General features: G+C 41.2%; 1 protein-coding gene and 1 long non-coding RNA gene across 6 annotated transcripts in view; both read left to right on the top strand.

Moving 5' to 3' along the window:
* lhx5 (LIM homeobox 5) overlaps nt 1-21,341 on the top strand; it is a 56,568-nt gene that overhangs the window by 24,556 nt on the left and 10,671 nt on the right. For 2 of the 4 annotated variants that reach the window (XM_079660676.1, XM_079660675.1), the window contains exon 3: nt 20,414-20,637. In XM_079660676.1, coding sequence (XP_079516802.1) covers nt 20,414-20,637 — 224 coding nt within the window. Of the gene's footprint in view, nt 1-17,084; nt 17,859-17,901; nt 18,443-20,413; nt 20,638-21,341 lie in introns of those variants that run through there. The other 2 variants (XM_079660674.1, XM_079660673.1) reach the window with 2 other exon arrangements.
* Nucleotides 1,115-16,374, top strand: LOC307025795. 2 transcript variants are annotated; one of them, XR_013804273.1, is made up of 4 exons: nt 1,115-1,307; nt 3,579-3,720; nt 14,385-14,721; nt 15,133-16,374. It is a non-coding gene; the product is annotated as an uncharacterized lncRNA (long non-coding RNA). The 2 variants fall into 2 exon arrangements; XR_013804274.1 differs by lacking the exon at nt 15,133-16,374 and having other exon boundaries at nt 14,385-14,770.

Raw genomic sequence — 21,341 nt, 5'->3', positions numbered from 1 at the left:
ATGTTAGAATGCATGGTGATTTAAACCAGCAATAAGTACTGATGCACACAATACCTAACAAATATCAGAAAATAACTTATTTTGAAACTTTGAAAAGTTACTGGTTTAACTTGAAGTACTTTTCTTTCAGTGCAAGTATTTCTTAACGCTATATGTTTCTCTGATTATTTCCGTTTGAATGAAAAACAACTGATGCATGTCCGTCATGAGGTCAAATACTGAGCCACCTACAGCTACACCAACTCTGTTTTGAAGATGAGCTACAACCTTTCTTAATATAATCCACAGTAGTAATGAGCTGCTGTGTACTTAGAACCATGAACATCATGTTCCTTCAAACAGAATGGATAAAGTACATTTGGAAGATGGTAGCTTTAAGTATTGGTATTATTTTTTGCAAAGCTAATTAACTAATCTGCTGACGGCTGTTTATTTTTTAAATACAATCCCTCATAAGTACTTTAGATTCTACCCTTTTGTATTAGAAGAGTCGTGGAGTTTTTCTTTAGTGTGGCACTTCTTTACATCAAGTACTTTTTTCTTACAAATGTTAACACTAGAAAGATGCAGACCTGCACAACATGTCAGTATATGCTAAAACTGAGTTTAAACACCTCAAAGTGTTGGACCTCTACTGTGACATGTCTCCATGCTCTAATGTTCAAAAAACTCTTTATTTGTCTCATACTGCCTGTGCTGCAGCACCTCTTTTCACCCTCTGTCTGAAACCATGCTGGCCGGCTCTGTTGTGATTGGTCAACCGCTTAAAGATGTACCACCCTTTACGGCCCCTCCACACTACAGGCATCGAAAAATGCTTTCAACGCTTCGCCCATTCACTTGAATGGGGTGACGTAGAAGATTTTTAATCTTCGCCGAACTGCATTGTGGGGAGCATGGCTTTGCAAGCAGACGGCCCGTCTACACTACAGGCATCGAAAAATGCTTTCAACGCTTCGCCCATTCACTTGAATGGGGTGACGTAGAAGATTTTTTAATCTTCACCGAACTGCATTGTGGGGAGCATGGCATGGCTCGTGATGCTTGCATCACGAGCATCTATCGGCATCAAAAGTTGAACAATGTCAGCCAATCAAATCCCGTTTATGCAAATCCCGCCAGTGCAAGCGCAGCCAATCAAACCGCGTGCAAGCTGGGAGAGCCAGACCGCAGTTAATTTCCTCATATTCCAAACGAGATATTACGGTAGCAAATCACCCGGTTCTTTACGACCAGAACTATTTACCGGGATACAAACCGGAGGAACCAGGCATGGAGGGAGGTGGCAGAGACAGTGGGTGAAACTGGTAGGTTTTTCGCCTGTTTGGGGAGTTTCTATCCAGTTTACTTCCTTTTAACATTGCTATTGCTTTGTATGTCGGGGGCGGGAGATTCATGTGATTGGTTGTTGGTCGCAAAAATTCGCCAAGCTTCAGACACGCCCAGCTTCAAGATTTTTTGATACCTGTAGTGTAGACGGGCCGCTATCGCGTACAATTAGATGGAGCGCTAGCCAATAGAAGCGTGAGTGTTACATATTCCTGTCACTATGTTACGGAAGTAAACAAAGCAGTCCTATGGAGGCGTTTCAGGCAGGGGAGGGTGTGTGTGGGAGAGAAACTCCCTCTGGAGGGAACACAGGCATTTTAGCGTCTAGAATTGTTAAATCTTTCCAAGCTATGTGATTAAACTGGATAAAAGTTTTAGTACGGGTAAGGTTGCAGAGTTTTGAATTGATCTACCCCCAAGTGTCTAACATCAGCTTTTATTTTGAAATTCTCAATCAGATATTATCAGCAAGTCGAAGTAATTCTTTCTTTTTATTCCATTTTCAAATCAGGCAATCCACATGAGGTTCCCGCCACTAGTATGCTATGATATCAAATGTACCTACAACAAGATTTAAAAGGCTTTTATTAACTCTGAAGCCAATGATGCCAATAATTACCACAGCCATTGTTTGTAGGAGGAAATGTCATTATGCCTCTCTTGTGTTTTTGCTCATTATCTTTGCTCATCACTAATCTTAAACGTCTTGGTGTGTGCACAGTGCGTTCCCCTGTTATCTGCAGTGAAAATGAACAATTGTCAATTTATTAAACTGCAAAATAAGTTCAAAGAAACAGCATCATTTATCACAGCCTGTTTTAATACAGATATCACGTCCGCCAAAGACAGCATGAACTGGACTCTGGCTTATTGTAAATCTTCTTCTCTCATATTTTCTGTCACTTTTAACACAACCCTAGTCTTTAGCCACTATATCACATCCTGTCCAATTCATTCATTTCATGTATTTAAGCACATTTAACTCCCTTTATATTCCTTAAACTCTGTTAAAGGTTCATAGAGACCCCAAACAAACAAGAGTGTTACATAGCGCATAATGTCAAGTTTTCATATTTGGCCTCGGGATGATTTTGTTGTCTTACTGCATTACAGGAAATGATGAAAATGTATAAACTTACTGTCACAGTGCTGCTCCTAAGTGTCAGGTTTAGTACTGTGCAGGAGTTGCATTGATATTTGATGGTTGTGATGACAGCAGCTATTTAGATGAAATACAAATGTGTGCAAATGTAGGAATCGTACTTTAAAGCATAATGTTAACTTGATAATGACACAGTTAGCTCAAAGTTAAAGGGACAACACTCAATATACTGTGCAATAAGCAGCTCCAACAGAAGTAAGGACTGAAGAGGAAGCCTCAACACCTGAAAGGCGTGAGTAGTTTTGCACGGCAGGTTTACAGCTTTAGAAGCTGTTAGAGCTCACACATGTCATTTTCCTAGAAAAGATTGACCTTCTTCTGTTGCGGCAATGGCTAAAGAAAAGAGCTAAAGCGATGCCATAATTTACAAAAGCTGTTGGATGTTCTAAGATGATATTCAGACAGGGCAAAACGATTATTTCTTAAATCAGATCTTGAAGACAAACTGTCCACACTGTTTTTGACAAAGGATCAGACCTTCATCAACTATTAATAAATTGCATATTTGGATAGACTAACCATAGTTAAAAATATGTTCCAAAAAGGTAACAAGTAATATAACTTAAAGATCTAAGGTATAAAGAACATATTCATAATACACCCATGCATTTGTGAGTAAAACATATGCTCTCTAATGTAAGAGAGCATCACTGTTATAATAAGAGGATGGCATGGTTTTATCCACATCCAGTGATCTAACAATAGAATAAGCTTTATTTTCTCTTCTCAGACGTGCAAACCTCTAAGTTGTTAAAGGTGTAGAGTATTAGTGTATTTGTGACGATGAGGCTGTGGACAGTGAGGGGCAGCTGCCAATGCTGGAACCTGTGACAGTGGTAAATGACTGGCCCGATCGGCTCCTTGTAGTAATTATCTAAATGGGCTCATTCAAAACCTCTTCATTGTGGAATCAGTTAATTAATTAGCTGTTTCACTGACAGGATAATGGTGAGAGCATGCTAAATAGATTAGTCTGGATCTTGATTTATCGTAGCAAGGCACCCCCCCACCCAACTCTGTTTATCACCTCTCACCCCCCTTCCTCTGCCTCTGTGTTTTTCTCTTGTCTTTGTGGCATCTATAACAGCCACCCACCTACTCACTGAAACCCCCCACCACCAGATACAAAGCTGCTTGGCTGATAAGGAAAATAAATTTGGATGTTGAGTCAAGAAGAAAGTGATATCTAGCAGAGCAGGTGTTCAGGGTATACACCATGAGGAGCCAAGGTAAGATGGAGAAACTGTTGTCAGTGTTGACAAAGCAGCTGAATGACTTTGTTAAAGGTTGGTTACACTTTGTTAGATCTGTGGAACACCTAGTAGGCAGAGGTGGAATATTGTACCTAAGTGAAAGAAGAACTACAAGAGTGTAGGAATACGCTGTTACAAGCAAAGTCCTGGAATTGAAATGTTACTGAGTTAAAGGTGGGGTAGGTAAGTTTGAGAAACCGGCTCGAGATACACTTTTTGTTATATTCCTGCTCTTAACATCCCGATAGCAATGAATATCTTAAGTGCTTTGACAAAAAAGCCGTAGTACTGTAAAAAGCAAGACCAATAATTTTAGCCGGCCCGGCTAAAATAACTGGATGGCCTACCTGCCTGTCAGCCTTCCATCTGTGCACAAACTTATCTCGTGCCCTCATTGGTCATGTGCGCGTTCATGTGTGTTGGAGGAGGGGCTCTGTAAGGAAGTGGCAGATTTTTTCCGGCTGTGTATTTTCAAATTCTAGCGCACTCTAGCTGCTTTCTCCAAAATTACCTACCCCACCTTTAAAAATACTAAAGTATTGGCATCAAAAAAGCACCAAGTACTCATAATGCAGATTGGCCCATTTCAGAATAAAATATATCATGATTTGATCATTTTGAATGCATTTTAATGCATGTATCAAAGTTGGTAAAGGTGCATCAATTTGACTCCAGGTGTAACTAAAGTCTTAAGTGTCGCATATATTTCACATCATTAATCGGAATCTGCAAATTAACTAAAGGTAAAAGTACACAATTTTACCTATGAATTGTAGTGGGGTAGAAGTGCAAATAATGAAATACTCAAGTAAAGTACAAGTCCCCTTTATTGTTACCTATTTTTTATATATTTATTCAACCCAATGTACACCTAAACGTCAGCTCCTTGTAGCGAGCAGACCTCATGTCAGATGTTTGCGTCTGGATGTAAGTTTATGTCAGTGTCCCAGTGCTGTGACACCAGTATTTATGAGCACAATTTAATCAGCTAAAAATAGTTAGAAGTTGGTTGAATAAACCCTTTAAAACTAATGCATTTCCCTCCAGCAAGGCACTCAACCTCCAGCAGCTTGAGAGTGTGTCATTGAAATGTTGTTGCTAGGAAACAGCTTGGGTCCAAGTTTATTTTCTTCATTTTTTTACATTAGCAAACACTGCAACAGGAAATCAATTTCAAATGTTTCGAAAAAACCGAAACCTGAATACCAGTTCATCCTCTCGTAAATGCAGACTATATACAGTACATTTAATATATTTGTAATATACATTAATTTATATTATCTGCCAGTGCTGTCACTCATGTGGATCAAGAACAACGACCACTCACCCAATTAAAAGTGATACAAATGTTCAACTTCAAGTGCTCAGCCTTGCCTGTTTTATTCTTTACATTATTAAAACCAGCGGATGATAGCTGCCGGTGCGTGTTAGTTTTCTAATTGGATTGAACTGAACTTAAAATGAATTTAATTTAATTGAACTCGATGAGCTCGATAGTCTGATGCAGCATCAGAAATAATAAAAGAATAATCGTTGGAGTGTGATTTCAACGCGAATAAATCATATACAAGAGCAGAATAATGCATGAGCTGAAGAGATTTGTATTTGAAACACTCCAATGACAATCTCATAATCTGGATCTCTGTTTACAGAAAAGGAAAAAACAATCTAAAATCAGGCAGTTGAAGGCACTTGTGTTTTGAATGACACATTGGGTCAACTTTTGTTCAACTCTTGTAAAAATCATCTAAATTAATCTGCTAATGTTTTTTCTGTGTCAGTGGTGATAAGCACAGAGAAATCAAACCACCCACACATCAGATAAGCACAAAGTCACATGAAGCACACGGAACGAATCTGATGAAAAAGTGTTCTTCCGTTGGGGGAGAAGGCCAGACGTGGGTTGGGGTGTTTCGGGGTGGAGAGGATAGGATTATTGAGACACAGAAAGAGTGTGTAAGAAAAAAGGTGTTATTGAGAGCACTGGAATCACTTGATTAATCAAGAAAGGGAGGCAGAGCTCTCTCCTGCCGATGTCCAATCAAAGCTGGAGCAGCTCTGGCGCTGCACGGCGGGCCAAATCCTCTTGTTGCTCCAGCAGGAGCATGAAAGCCAGGAGGGGAGTCTCCTTTTGTCCGCACAAAGGATACCCTAACGTGCTTTCACTGCGACAAGGAATGGGAGGGCTGTTTTGGGGGGGGTGAAAAACAGCCAACAAGAGGTGCGAATAAGATGCCCATTCATCTCCCGAGCTTTACACTAATTCCCCCGACCGTCTCCTTTTCTTTCCTTCGTCTGCTCCGCCACAAAACAACAAACAGCGAGAGGGAGTGAAAACACTAGGATCTAGGGGGCTTAGAGCAGACGTGTAATCCCTGCCACTTCTGACCCTCCATCGGTGTGTAAGTCCCTGACCTCCTCATTGAGGGGCTGGGATGTGTGACTAAAGGACGAGTGACCCTGCCGCACACACATTTGCACTCAAACACACACCCTATTGCCCCCGAACGCAGCCCCTCACTCACCCACCCCACACTCCAAGCCTTTTAAAGAGCTGAGCTGTGGAATTCCGGCTTTGGTACACCTCTGCGGCGCTGAAAAGAGTGAGTCTGTGAGGAGTCTATAAGTAGGGCCAGGCCTGATCGTGTTTCTTTTCTCCCACCATTTAATTCGTCTTTAGAGGCCATCTCGTTAACACGATCTTCCCTCCTGCTTTTTTCTTACGTCCGTCCCCTCACAGAAAGACCCCCTCCCCTCTCCATCTTGCCCAACTTCAAAGGTCCCCGCCAGCCGAGGAAAGAAAGTCACCTCTTTCTTCCATTCAGCCTCTCTCGTCTCTTCTCGCTCCTCTTTTCTTGCCTCGGCTTTCTTTCTCTCCCCTCTCCTCGCTTCTTCCCTAAAGCGGCCGGCGAGAAATCATCTCACTTTCTGCCGCTGCTTTGCATTTGAAAAAAGGAGTAATTAGCCAGAGGCTGCGAGGAGGGGGAGAGGGGGGCTGATGAAGGAGGCGTTGAAGGGAAAAGAGAAGAAGAAGAAGACGGCCCCTTCTTGCGTTCTGTGTTCCCCCTCTTGTCCACCATCGAGCCCAGAGGCCAGTCTGTTCTACCTACACGCCCTGCACCTCCACAGCCTCTGCATGTGGCGCCGGATGGAGAGTTTGTAATGGATGAAAGACTCTGTTGCACCTTGTGAGCTCCATGCAGGAGTCTGTGTCTGAGGTGGCCTGGAAAAGGAAGAGATGTTTGTTTGCAGCTGCTGCCCTAACTGCAGCACAGCTTAATGTTCCCATCACGCTTTTTTTACAGTAGTTTATTTTTCCTTTTCATAAATAAATAAAAGCAGCGCAGACACATTTTGTGGCTACATGCCGGGATTATGAGAAACTATTCTGTCCGAACAATGTCAGAAACCAAAATCCTATCACGGTTATCTCACTTCGGCGTATTTCATTTCAGGAGCCTGTGCAGTCCCTGTGGTGTTGCTTCAATTCATTCGCTGTGTGACAGTCTATTTCAATAATCTAAATGCGTATAGCCAAAAGGCAGAGATAGGCTCAGCCCAAGCATATCTAAAGGTGCAGTGTAATCCTGTAATATGCAGAGTAGTGAGGAAAATTCATTCTCCCCTCACGCCCATTGGGGTCTTAAGCCCCCTGATGCAGCTGATAGGGATCCGGTGTTATCTCCACAACACAGAACAATTTAACACTCACCCTGCCGCTCCCACACACACTCACACGTGCACACACACACACACACACACACACACACACACACACACACACACACACACACACACACACATATGCACACATGTAAAACCAGAAATCAACCTCATGATCACCTTCTGCATGTGCACACACACATTTGCACACACACATTTGCACACACACATTTGCACACAGCTGCTTCATGTGAAAGGAACATTCAAATGCGCATTGACTCAGTCACACACACACACACACACACACGCACAAACACGCACGCACGCACACACACATACAAAAATTGGTTGCTTCCTCTGCCCTCCTCATGTACTATCCTACATCAGATTCACTTGTACGTAAAGTACCACGAATGAAAAAATGACAAAATGAATCACGGTAGATGCCTTTCTAAATGTTGAATGTCAACGTTCTTAATCTCGTTATGATCAATATAAAAAAGTGGAAAATGCATTAAATAATCAATTGTCAAAAAACAGGAGAGGGAATTAGGAATAGTGACATATGCAGAGAAGAAAGGAGTTGAGAGGAGGCGAAATGAGAAAAGCCAGGGGAAACGAGGAGAGGAGATAAGACAAGATATAGAGGAAAGGAAAGGAAAGGAAGAGGAGATTAAAATTATAGGTGGAGAGACACTGAGAGAAGAGTGGATGAAGTCGCAGAAAGAGACAAGGGTAGAGGAATCAGGAATATGAGCCAAGATGAGAGACAAGGAAACAAAAGAAGGGATTTCCCAGGTTGTAAGGCCTGAGTCTTTATGCATGGGGCGTCCCTCCTTACTGCAGGGGCCCAGGCTGGAGTCCGACCTGAGGCCTTAAGTTTAAAGGCTAAAACACCAAAGAATATTAGAGTAAGTGAGGAAAGGAAACAAGAGAAGTGTAGACGAGCAGAGGAGATGAGAGAGCATGAGGGCTTATCCAGAGGAGAATATCCAGGATGTTGGTTTAGTCTGGCCCTCACTGTTTGTATTGTCTGGTTTGGTTGCTGTTGTTTACTCAAGCTTAATATCACTGTTTTATCTTCTGGAAAGTTGTCTGCTGCTCTGAATCGGTCTGAATCATTTAGCTTCGCCTGTCTCAAACATCTCCACACTGTGCAGATATCCAGCTTACCATCACGACAAAAGCTTTATGTTTATTCCAGCCGCATTACATTTCAGTTATAATTCTCCCTGCTCGTGCTTAAATCAATATTCCATCTGTGGTTTGTTTTCTGGGAGCAACTTGGCACTGGGCTGAGGATGAGTGTTGATCCTTGGTATGGCATATGGGCCGTGGTGTTAATTCTCAGCAGTGTATATCCCTGTCCAGTGTTGACTCTGGAGGAGCGCTGCTTGTTGATTCGGTTGTGTACATCTGCTGTCAGGGCCCCCAGTGGTGGCCTGCTAAACGGGAAGAGCCCGCCCGGCAGAGCAGGGTTGTTTGTCTGCTTCCAAACATATTGATCTCCTGCAGAAGGGAAAACATTAGCGATAGCGTCTGCACAGGCTGGGTTGGAGGTGGGTAAATAGCTTTGTCAGGTCTGGATAGCCTTCTCTGCCTTGTAGGAAATGAATAGCAGGTGTATTTGCTGAGCGTTAGCAGGAGGGAATCTCCTGCCAGGCTGACAAGGCAGGCAGAACGATGGGATGTCACAGCAGACCCCCCCACCACTCCTTTTCTGGTCATTAATGTGTGTTTTTAAGAGGTAAGGAAATGGTCTATATATCCCAGCAACAAAATCAATAACCCTATATCCTTCTTCTGTTGGTCAAAAATGTACAATTATTGGTTTAAAGGGGTCATATTTAAATGTTCAGGTTAATTTTTTTTTCTCTACTGTGACATGTCTCCATGCTTTAATGTTCAAAAAGACTCTTTATTTAGCACCTCTTTTCACCCTCTGTCTGAAACCAGAGCTCAGTCTGCTCTGATTGGTTAGCTGGCCAGCTCTGTTGTAATTGGTCATCATTTTGGTGATGCCCCCACCCTGCCTTCCTTCATGTACAAAGTGTTGGAGCACTAGCCAATAGAAGTGCGAGTGTAACATAGTGATGTCACTATGTTCCAGAAGTAAACAAAGGAGTCCAATGGAAGCGTTGCAGGCAGGAGGGAAGTGTGTGGGAGAGAAACTCCCTCTGGAGGGAACTTTGTGATTTTAGCCTTTGCAGAACATGTACATGCACACAAACCTATATAAAACACTACAGGGAAGGGAAAACCCCAAAAGCATAACAGGGCCTCTTTAAATAACGCTTCGCATCCTATGATAATTCAAAAGATTTTGTCTTGTGTGCTTATTTTTTGCCAATTTGCATTTTAAGAATGTTCAGTTTGTAGGCGTGATTGCTCATACTGATTGACCAAAATCTAAAAAAACGTACTTATTGTCTTGCAATTGCACATTACTTCTATTCAACACACACACTCAGACACACACGAGGCAGACAGAGGAAGAGAAGGAGTCCAGGATATGAATATTTAACAGTAGCCTCTTGCAGCGCAGAGCCTGCCAGTCATTGTCAAATAGGACTTAATCTTTTCAATTTCTGGGTGCAAATATTCACACTGGCCACTGTTTGTTGCCCAGATTAATGAGGCTCTCTGCCCATAATCCTCTGCTGCTAATTCAAGTGGCCGCCGGTGCGGTTAGCCAGGGGAGGACGGGATGCTGAGAGCACATACATAGCCGAGATTACCCCCCCTCCTTCCCTTCTCCCCCTGCATTCCTTTTTTTTCAGGCCAGCCTTCCCATTTTGTCGTGCTGCTGAGTCCAGTTCAATTCTCCCTCTGCATCTGCACACAGCTGACCAATGCTGGAGGGGATACACACTGGGACAAAATGGCTAGGACAATTCAACTACTTCTGATTAGGATCAGAAAAATCATTTATATCATATTTGTTTACATCTTAGGAGTTATGTAATCACCATTTTGTCCGTGTAACCAACATTAATCCATCTGGCTTTTAGCCCAGTGAGACTTAAAGCAGTGCAAAGCAAACACATTTTGAACATATAAATCTGCAGTAGAAGAAAAGTAATGGAATTTGTTCTCAATTATATTTTCTTTGAAAAGCAACAGAATTGAAAATGTGACCTTCGTCACATTGAACCTCTGAATAGCTGATTTAATGTGTTTTTTGTCAGGGATTGGTTATTGTTGAGTTTTTGTTGATAGGTTTCAAAAGGTGTTCTTTCCACTTTCCGGTCCATTTAAAAAAAACTTTTGCTTTGAGAACATGTTATATAAAACTTCATAATTTATAGCTATTAGGTAAAGTAGGGGATAGATCTAGTTCTTGAAACACTTTCATAGTTTGTAAAGGCCAATTACATTGATGTTTTTTTGTTTACTTAAGAAGATTTTGATAAACATTCGTACAGTAAAATTATAATGTAGAACGTATTCAAAAACAAGTTATATTCCATTATGTTTGAAACCCCCCTCTGCTGTGGTTTGTTGGTTCATTGCTAAAGCACAAAAACACACCGTGCACATGGAAACAAATGCTAAAATATTTCTGCTTCTGTTTGATTTGAATTTTGTCCATTCTTCAACTACACTGCCACTTAAACTATGAATCAGCTGTCAAACATGGCAGAGCCTGATACATAGTGACACAAATGATATGATTTGAAAGCTGAGATACAGTTTTCATGAAAACAAAAGGTCATAATTAACTTCAAATGATGATTTTAGGTAATATTCTAGCTTTGATCAAATATCTTTGGTTAAGTGGCCCTTTCTCCGTTTGCTCTGTTATGCTCTTTAAGTCACAAAAAAACATATTTTTACATATATTCTCTCGTCGAGGCTACATCTCTTATTTCTCGTTTAAATCGCATCTTTTCTTTTAAGTAATGTTTGAATGTTAGCATGCTAACAAGATAAATGAGATCGCAAAAATCATAAACATTACACCTGCAAAACATTCTAGCATTGTCCCTATGAGCATAAGAGCCTCCTGACTTGAGCATTTAGCTAAAAGGCAGTTCTATGCATGGAATAATCCTCACAGAGCAGCTAGCATTACTCCAGATAAGACAAAGAATATTTATTCTGTGATTATTTCTTGACAAATGCATCCAATGCAGCAACACAGGCAATTTCTCACTTTAAGATGTAACACAGGGATGCTGTCGCTCACAGTTTGCTACATGTCTGTCAGTGGCTGATCCTGCCATGGGCAGTCCAGATTGCCGGCTGACCCTTCTGATCCTTCCTCAAGGTGGCTGAGATGAGGTCAGAGGTCGAGGCCGCACACACTTCTCACTCCTACTACCTCGGAGGTGTAGAACCTTGCTGCCTCCTCCTCCTCTGTGTTTCCTCTGGTTTCTCTTCCTGGGAAAGGATGCCATCCCTCTCTTTTCTCTCCTCTCTCCTGGTTACTAACCAGCGCTCTTTAACTAAAAGCACCTTCAATCCATCGCTTGGTCCATTAGTGCTGCCAGATGGGGGAGGTTGGGTCCTGGCGGCTGTGTGTGACCCTACTCTGATTAATAGAGTAGGTGAGGGCAAAGGTGCAATGCACACCCCCATTCATTACCTCATTAGGATGGCCCACAGTGAAAGGTGATCTCCCTCATTATATCTCAATGACAGGGGCTGAACTCAACACAGTGTGAGCCATGCAGTCATGCTTTCACTCTCCACAACTACCCAGATCCCATCACCTGTCTTTTTACTCTGCCACACATAAAGTCGCAGCACCTTACCCTGCGGATAACTGCAGGTAGGAAATCCAGCCTGATGAATAGTCATGCACAGCGACTTGTGACTCCTGCCCACCTGAAACAATGCTCCAATTATGTGTTCACACCGATACAGTGTGTACTTTTCTGCAGGTGTTTGTTTGTGTGAAGAATAATGTGGGATTTAGTGTTCGTAGGGTGAGAGGTGACTCTGGTTGTTTGAATTTGTACTTTATTCTGGGTTATTTGAGAGGCTCGTGTTTGTGAGTTGAGCCTCCTTTCATGTTTGTTTTCCTTGATGATGGCTTTCCATTCTGCCCGTCCTTCTACTCACACGTGTATTATTACAGTGCAGATTCATGTTGAGCAAGAGCGCTTCACATAAAGGTAATTTCAAGAGCGTTCTTAAGAAGACATTTTTTAATTCAAGAAAAATTCAATAGAGAAATACTCGCTTTCGTTCTACTAAAAACAAAAGCAAGTACTGAGGAAAAATCACTTAAAATGCCCTTTACACATACAGAGGAATTGCTTCTGTACACATAGTTGTATATATCTGTATACTATAGTTTTATAGTTTCTAAACAACATACTATTTCTTCAGATATGCTTAATGTACAGAACAAATACCTCAGCATACATTTTTACTATGAATTAAGAATTGTGTGTCCATCAAACCCTGACATCTTTTTTTTTCTGTGCCATAGATCTCCATTGTTGATGAGCCTCCATTAGTTTTCAAAAGGGAAAGTCTGATTTTATCTTCTGATCATTCACACAACTACCTCAAGTCCACTACCAACTGCTACGCGTCCAGAAAAGTCCCAAACTATTTGCAATCATCCCAATTTATATGATTCATTGGCGACAAAGGCCCTTAGAGGCACTGAGACCTTTCTCTACAGAGTCATAGTGAAGGAGGTTATGACGGCAGGACTTTCGCCCAACCTTCAAGTGCGGCCAATCAGATGAAATGTAAACACTTAAACATACTTGGACAACAGGTTGTATGAAGTAATTATTTCAAGCATACTCAACCTCAAACACATTGTTGGTTTTGGTCTTTCCTTGGTTAACAATGATGTATGAATACGGCCCCTGTTATCCTTTTTAAAGCTGGACTATTGCTGAACAGCGGCCACTGTGGCAACAATTCATGTTAGAGCGCAGTTGTAACATTAGGGCACAGCAATAATAGATATACAGCAATACCTCAAGTTTGCTAACATTAGCAACTGTTCATACAAAGTAAGGCTGTTGCAGAAGTTCCTCTGAGTGTATTGAATAATTTAAAAGTATGTTTCATTGCTTATGAGTTCAAGTTTTCCATTTCCAGTAAGCACGTGTTATTTCGTCTTTGTAAATCTCTGTGGTCTTGCTTTACCTTTTTGTATTATTAGATGTGATAATTTATACAAGCACCAACACAGAGAGAACGTTTCAAAATCAAAATGATGTGTGTGATATGCGTGCAGGCAGGGAAAGTTTATTTATATACAGCAGCACAGTAGGCAATGAGTTAACTGAAATAACATTACATAAAACATCAAAAGCATAGACACAAAGTGCAAAAATAAACACATTATAAGCAGTGGTGTAAAGTTACTAAGTACATTTACTCAGGTACTGTACTTAAGTATAATTTTGAGGGAGTTGTACTTTACTTGAGTGTTTCAATTGTTCTACTACTCCACTACATTTATATAATACCTGCTGATTTAAATTAATGGTGTGAAATATAATCAACACTTAAAAAATACTTAACCTGACACCTGGAGTAATATTTACGATCTACCCTGCACCTTTACCAGCTTTGATAACCCTTTATTGCATCAATAATGGTAATCTAAACTTATAATATATATACTATTCCGAAACGGGCCATGCGCATAAAGAGTACTTTTGCTTTTGGTAGTATATTTGGTTTCTAATACATACATACTTTTACTTGGGTAACATTTTGAATGCAGGACTTTTACTTGTAACAGAGCATTCCTACAGTCTGGTACTTTTACTTAAGTATACAAGGTCTGAGAACTTCTCCCACCTCCGATTATAATAGGACATTTAAATACAACTAATACAAAGTTAGTTAAGAGCAAAGAGGATAGACGTTACAAAAAGCTAAAATAGAACAAGACTGGTATAAAATAAAATGAATAATTATTTGATCTGTGTGCACTAAGGAGTATGCATGCTCGAATGTAACAGAGGCCTTGAATATTTCTATGTTTGTTGGTGCAGGGTTGGCTGCCTGCAGTGGGACAGAGGTGTTGGTGGGTGAGCAGAAGGAGACGGCAGCAGAGAAAGATGGAGGGGAAAGAGAGAGTCCCTCAGGCGTGTCCGGGCTCTGATGGCTCCCCTGACAACCTCCTCTGTAATGGTCTCCCTCTCTCTCTGAGTGCTGTGAAATTGCAGGCCGGCGCTCTACAGCTGAGGACTCGGAGGAGACAAACGGCCTTTTAATTCAGAGCGCAGAGAGGTGACGGAGAGGGAGGCCCGAAGGGAGGGCTACCAGTCAGACATCCATCATACTAACCTCTCCCTTGGGACTGGCCCTGCCAAAGAGGGGGCCCTGGAGGTGGTCTTGAGCGTACATGTGTGGGAGCGTGCACGTCTTTGGGGTTGGGGTGACACCGCATGCATTGAATGTCTTCTGCAGGAATAGAGGAGGAGGGGGAGGAGGAGGAGGCGGGGGAGGCGGTCTGCTCAGGTGTCCAGGCTGTCAAGGTGCACAGTGGAGGGGAGGTGGAGGTAGATTTCTTTTCTCCGTGTCTCACATTTATCTATATGCACCTTTTTTTTAGATATATATTTATATCTTCTCATTTTCCCTTTATGGCTTCATTTCAACTCTCAGTGCACAGCAGCTACTACAAATAACAAGCTACTTCTCTAAAAAGAAGGTTGTTTCTTTCTGTGTTTTAAAATATTTCCTCAAATCCAATTACTACAAACATTAACCTTTATTTCTGTCATCCTTCTTGTGCAGATTCTGTCGGAGCACATACCGAAGGGACACCGAGGGTTCAGGGTTTGTGTGTATCACGGTATTTTTACTCTCTTTGCATTACTAAATAAAACATCATTGAGGAATACAGAGCAGTGCAGCTGCGGAGGTATTTAATGAAGGCCTCTTAGCAAAGAAAAGGCAGAGATGCTCAGATGTTGTACCTTGAAAAATACGTGTTGTGATGCTCTGCATGCTCTCAGTAAACCGTTGCAGGGGTAAACTAACAAAGCCTCTTTCCCCTAGAATAGATCAATAAATATGAAGAGTTTTCTGCAATTTATAAAATAGTCATCAAAAATATTATTGTATATATTTTCATTGCTTAATGAATCCTATAATTTCGGCTAGAAGGCTTTCGCATGAATGTGTTGAATCCTAAAATGTTATCCAGGGTATTGATGTTTAAGCTTTATTTTCAAATGTAATAACAATTTTTATTTGGAAAATGTTTGTTATTTAAATGAAATTACTCATAGGTTGCTTACAAACAATGTGAGTCATAGGCCTGTTTCTATTAGTCATGTGACCTGTGGGGAATATATCCTAATAAGCAAAATACCGTTTTTATCAGGTTTCTTTAATGCTATGGAATTGTCTTATCAGTGTGCTCATATATTATGATAATGCAATGCATAAACCATGATGTGGTATGTTTTGCTCCACCAAAATAACTATTTTTTAAGGGATAGGGTGCTTTACAAACTTCTGCAGATGCCTTTAAGTCAGCAGAACTCTATAGGAATGATGAATGAGTATCAAAGGGAAATACATGACAGTCCTTGAAGGAAAAGGCTCTAGAATTGTTTTCCAACATTGACTTTGTCCCTATAGCAGGATGAAATGTCATGCCAGGGTCAAGATAAGAGTTTGCAGTCAACATGTCAGAATGCATTGAACATACAGTAAATAGGGTGTAAATAGAAGAAAGTATAAGCTATGTGTGATCACATAGGCATAATGTATGATGTCCCCACTGAAAAGAGAAAAGCCTGTTGCTGTCCTTGGTGCTTCTTGCTTTTGGTACCAGGGACAGCTCCCTTTTTTTCACAGGTGAGGGTCTCTCCGTTAGGGTCGTGTACACAGCAGAGCAAAGCAAAAGCAAACAGGTTTTTTTCTTCTTCTATGCACAATGCAAAAGGGCTACATTCATTCAAACAAGAGATGATTGGACACATTTGCCTCACATGCTCGTTTTCCCACCGTTTTCTCCTGAATACCACCCCCCTCCTTTTTTTTGTCTCACCCGTGTTGTACAGGCTAAAGGGCGCTGTTTTAGGAGCTCGGATAATTGAGGAAACTCATTCAGGCTTGTCTCTACAAAGGCCTGGAATACACAGGTTAAACCACTGCTACCTGCAGCATACATCCACACTTGGTGTCCTGGGTGCAATTTTGATATAGAAAAACAGTAATTATGTACCACAGCTGAGAAATTGAGACTTATTTGAATGGGTCTGCAACCAAAACAATTTTGGGATGCACAAAAAGGGGCAAAAACAGCCAATTAATTTGGAAAATTATGAATAAAAAGAAAAGATGCTAGAACAGTTGATAGCCATTACCTGGCTTCTCCTTTCAGATGTCAATGTGCCCTTCGGCAACACAAGGACACGTTGACTTAGGTGCTTTGAGTATATATGTAAATGGCAAAAAAAAGTCAGAAAAAAAGAAGTTTCGCCAAATAATATAATGGATCTATAATGATCTATAATGCATTTATAAGTCCTTTTATCTGGCATAATTATAATTAATAATAAATTAAATAGGTATAAAGGACTTAAAATATATAATATTGACTCATTACAATTTGTCTATTTACCCTTTTTATTGCATTTCCTTCATCTCTTATAACTACCAGCTGTTGTTTATCTGTTCCTCTCTAAATGTTGTCTTGGATGACCTATAATCGTTTAAAATGAGTCAAAATTCACACCTAATGTTATTGAAATGAATCATCATTACCATGGAAAGAAAAAAATGCTTCTCGGCCGCATCCACTAACATGAATTAGCGTATTGCATGTTTGCTTAACTGCGAACTAACAAAACGAGCCTGTTGGTAAATATTGAAATTCCCTTCGATTGGTGGCCACTCTGTTAAAGCACCGGGTGACCAGGCTCTCCCTATTGATGAGCTCCAGCTAATCCATCGCATTTCCCTGTAAATAGCTTTCTGCATGAGAAAAGGCCCGCGGCCCCTCCTCTGCAGCCTGCACAGCCTCAATGTGATGCAGGAGCGTTTTGACACAAGGCCATTATGAGGTTGTGTAGCATTAGCCCTTGTTCGGCTACTCCCATTCCCATTGCATCTATTCACATTCATCTCTGTGGCAGCAACGTGCCATTTAAACGCCTATCGTACAGGTATTTCCTAACCTTCCTCGTGTTTTGTGGACTTTCGAGTTGAAAGTCCGATCAAAGATGTTACAGGGGGGATCTCAGTGGCACTAACTGATGCGTTTTTCCTTATAAAGTCAGTGGTGTCTCTGTGCCCCACCATGGAACCTTCCACATACATGCCTGGCCCTGTGTTCCTGTGTGTGATGCAGGTTCGCTCCGAGGCTTCAGCTATGAACGTGTAACCATAACAACTGTGTTCTGATTGGCTCTCCTGCCACGGGAATTAACGAGGGCGTTATCCAATGTGAGCGCTGGCAAATCCTCGTGATAACCACAGCCACAGTGATGAGAAAGTGGCGGCGTGAGGTGAGCCCGTAAGGAAATGACTGGAACCAAAACAAAGCATGAGCGAAGGGATAAATTATTAGAAATAAACGCGTTTGAATAATGATTTTTTAACTGAGTTGGCGTGAGAAAACATGTCCGGTTTGTCCATTACGCAGTCCATCAGCTGGCGCGGCTGAAGCCTCTCGTCCTCTCTTTTGGATTGTGGATTGTGACAAGTGCCAGGACAGCAGCAGAACAGGACCAGGACTAATACTACCCTTCTCGGGGATTGTCCCTCTGCTGCCTTTCAACGGGAGGTTCCTCCACTTTTCGCCTGACAGCCCACCACCCGGAGCCAAGACGTTGTTCCCCGTAGACCCGGGTTGCCCCAGTCCGAGCAGCGCAGTCCGTGTGGGCAGGTCGGCACTCGGCGTCCTGCAGGCCGGAGACATGATGGCACACTGTGCCGGCTGTGAACGGCCCATCCTGGACCGGTTCCTCCTCAACGTGCTGGACCGAGCCTGGCACTCCAAGTGCGTCCAGTGCTGCGAGTGCAGCTGCGCACTCTCCGAGAAGTGCTTCTCCAGGGACGGGAAGCTCTATTGCAAAACTGACTTTTTCAGGTACCGAGTCTGGATTCAAAGTTATTTAATATGGGCTCTGACTCCCGTCTTTACAAAAAAATACGCACAATACTTTGATTTAGGGTCAATGTTTCCAGGGGTACAAAAAATTAAAAGATAAGAGGAATACAAAAACATACCAGCAATATTAATGTGGCCCACAAAGTCAAGCCTGCAAATAATTTCTATGTGAAGGCAGGCCAACATATCAAGGCAAGTGTAATATATTACCAGCAGAAGAGAGCTGCCCAAAAACCAATGTAGAAGTGTACATTATTTATTTAAATTGGAGGCTTTTAAAATAAATGATCAGTCGTGTATTTTTGGCCTTTTAAAATGGGGCCTCTACAACAAAACAACTAACATTTAATTTAATTCTGCATCCACGTATTCTGCGTTTTTATCTAACACTTTTTCCCAAACACCCATTAGGCTATTAACCGTTTCACAATTCCTAAAAAGTGTCTCAGGTAATTGAGTGATAAGTGAAGCCCTTGTTTGTCCGGTCGCACTCTCTTAGCATCATTTTCATTTGTATGTGTCAGTTATTTTCGCCCAAATTATCTAATGACATGTAAGACATTAGCCTTTGTCCGGAAGGGCTGTTATTGGCCTCGCACGGCCTTGGCCATCATATTAGCGCAGGTCCCATCAAGCGGTGGATTTAAATGGCCAGCCATTAGCCAGGCGAAACAGTAATCACCCTAATATGTCCATTTGTTGTGTAAGTAGAGTTGTGTCCTTTCGCTGGGGGAGGCTTGGCCATGCATGTGAAAGAGGGGACAGTGGAGCGATACCATTGCAAATGGAGAGACAAGCCTACATTAGTGTTAAAACAATGCTTCACAAAAGGAGGGCTTGCTTTCACCCTGAGGCTTAAGCACCCCCCGACAGGCCGGCTGAAAATCCAGGTATAACAGGCCCAAAGAGAGCCAACATCTGCCTTTAAACTCTTCATATTAGTAAAAGCATTAATGCAGGTGATAAACACTCACTGAATAACTCTTAATAATACTCAGGTGTGATTTATTTCATCCCTTTCCTCCATTATGCAAATACAAAAGCAGTCCTTCCAAATCAGGGGGGGTATGCTGCAGAATTTATTTTTGGGTTATTTGTGTATGAAATTGATGAGTCTTCCCACTCGGTATTTAAGCGGGTGAATATGGATTAAGAGAAGATTTTCACGCTAAAATGCTCCTACTCTGCTTAATCCTATAATATATCCGTGGCTACAATGTGTTGATTGTCACTAATACGTTTTGCGTGGGGTTATTGTCAGAGCACCTCCATCAAAAAATAATGAGCATGCGTTTTCTCTCGATCCTCAATATAAAAAAGGCAAAGACTGATTTTTTTCCCTATTTTATTTCTTTCGTTTGAACGCTACTCCGTCGCTACTATGTTCCCAGAAGATAGAGACAGGTGACATGCGTCTGCTTTTTTGTTTATTGTGAATGTTTTTTTACTTATTACTAAATACATAGGATACTTTACAAAAATATTTAATAGTACTGCTAATGTATTATTATACGGACTTTTACTGGAATCATGAGAAGCATTGTCTAAGCATTGTTTTAGTGTTAAAATATATTATTATTATTATTGCAATTATTATCATTCTGTTATTACTCTGTGCTGGTATGTACTAGTATAATATTTGGCTAGAAATAAAAACAGTTTTAGCATTATTATATTTTGGATTGTGTTAATAATGGCCTATTTGTAAGTGTTAGTGCTGGAACTATTCCTACCAAACTATTATGATATAATTATCACTTCTTATTATTGCTGATATGGTTATTTGGAGAAAATCAAGACTGATTTTTTAAATCATGTCTTGTCACAACAAGGGCTTTTTGCGCTTCTTCTGTCATAATTTTGTTTGGGCCTTAACTCGATGCAATCTCGCTTTTGTATTTAATAACAAAAAAACAACATATATTTGACATTATTTTTCGTTTTTTGCAGGCGGTTTGGCACTAAATGCGCGGGCTGTCTGCAGGGCATCTCTCCAAACGACCTGGTCCGCAAAGCGCGCAACAAAGTGTTCCACCTGAACTGCTTCACCTGCATGGTGTGTAACAAGCAGCTGTCCACGGGAGAGGAGCTTTACGTGATAGACGAAAACAAGTTTGTGTGCAAAGAAGATTACGCCAGCTCCGGGGCCATTAAGGAAGTCAACTTGAACTCAGGTAATCAACGCGATAATAAGCCGTGATCAGTGTGTGTTCGTCTCTTTTTCCATCTCAAATCGCCTTGTTCTGGACAAATAAATAAATCCACATCTGATAAATATAATTGGCTTTTGAATGGAGGGAAATATGATGGAGCCTATAACGTCCCGTCATATTCAGTTTTTTGTTGAACCTTTGCTTTGTCCGTGGAGAGCATTTCACAACAACCTTGTCAGATGATTGGTTTCAATATTTGCCTTCCGCAGGACAATGGCTTTCTATTATTGTACACCAGGATCCGCTGGGGATGACGTTAGTGTGTCCAGCTCCTCTTCCCGCAGTCTATTCATCCCCATCCCGCCTGTGCATTCAGACTGACGCTCCCTTATCCTGAACGGCCCACATGTGTACATAGACGTATTTGTGTGTGATATTCAATCATGTGCAATGTAGCCTTCTGTATGTATTTAATCAGAAATAGTTTTCAGTGATATATTTAACAAGCTATTTTAGGAAATCTGCAAATACCTTCAATAAGTAATAATAATAATAATAATAATAATAATAATATAATATTAAGCTTAATGTGTTAAGAAGAAATGCAGTCCAACGCTCATCTCAGCCACAGAAAATGTATAATACCAATAGAAGACATACATTGAGCATAACAGAGACGTTGAATAGCCTATAACATAGAACAAAAATGTAACATAGGTAATATA

The sequence above is a fragment of the Notothenia rossii genome, assembly GCF_949606895.1.
Source record: "Notothenia rossii genome assembly, chromosome: 11".
Taxonomy (NCBI): domain Eukaryota; kingdom Metazoa; phylum Chordata; class Actinopteri; order Perciformes; family Nototheniidae; genus Notothenia; species Notothenia rossii.
This window is presented reverse-complemented; position numbering and strand designations above follow the sequence as displayed.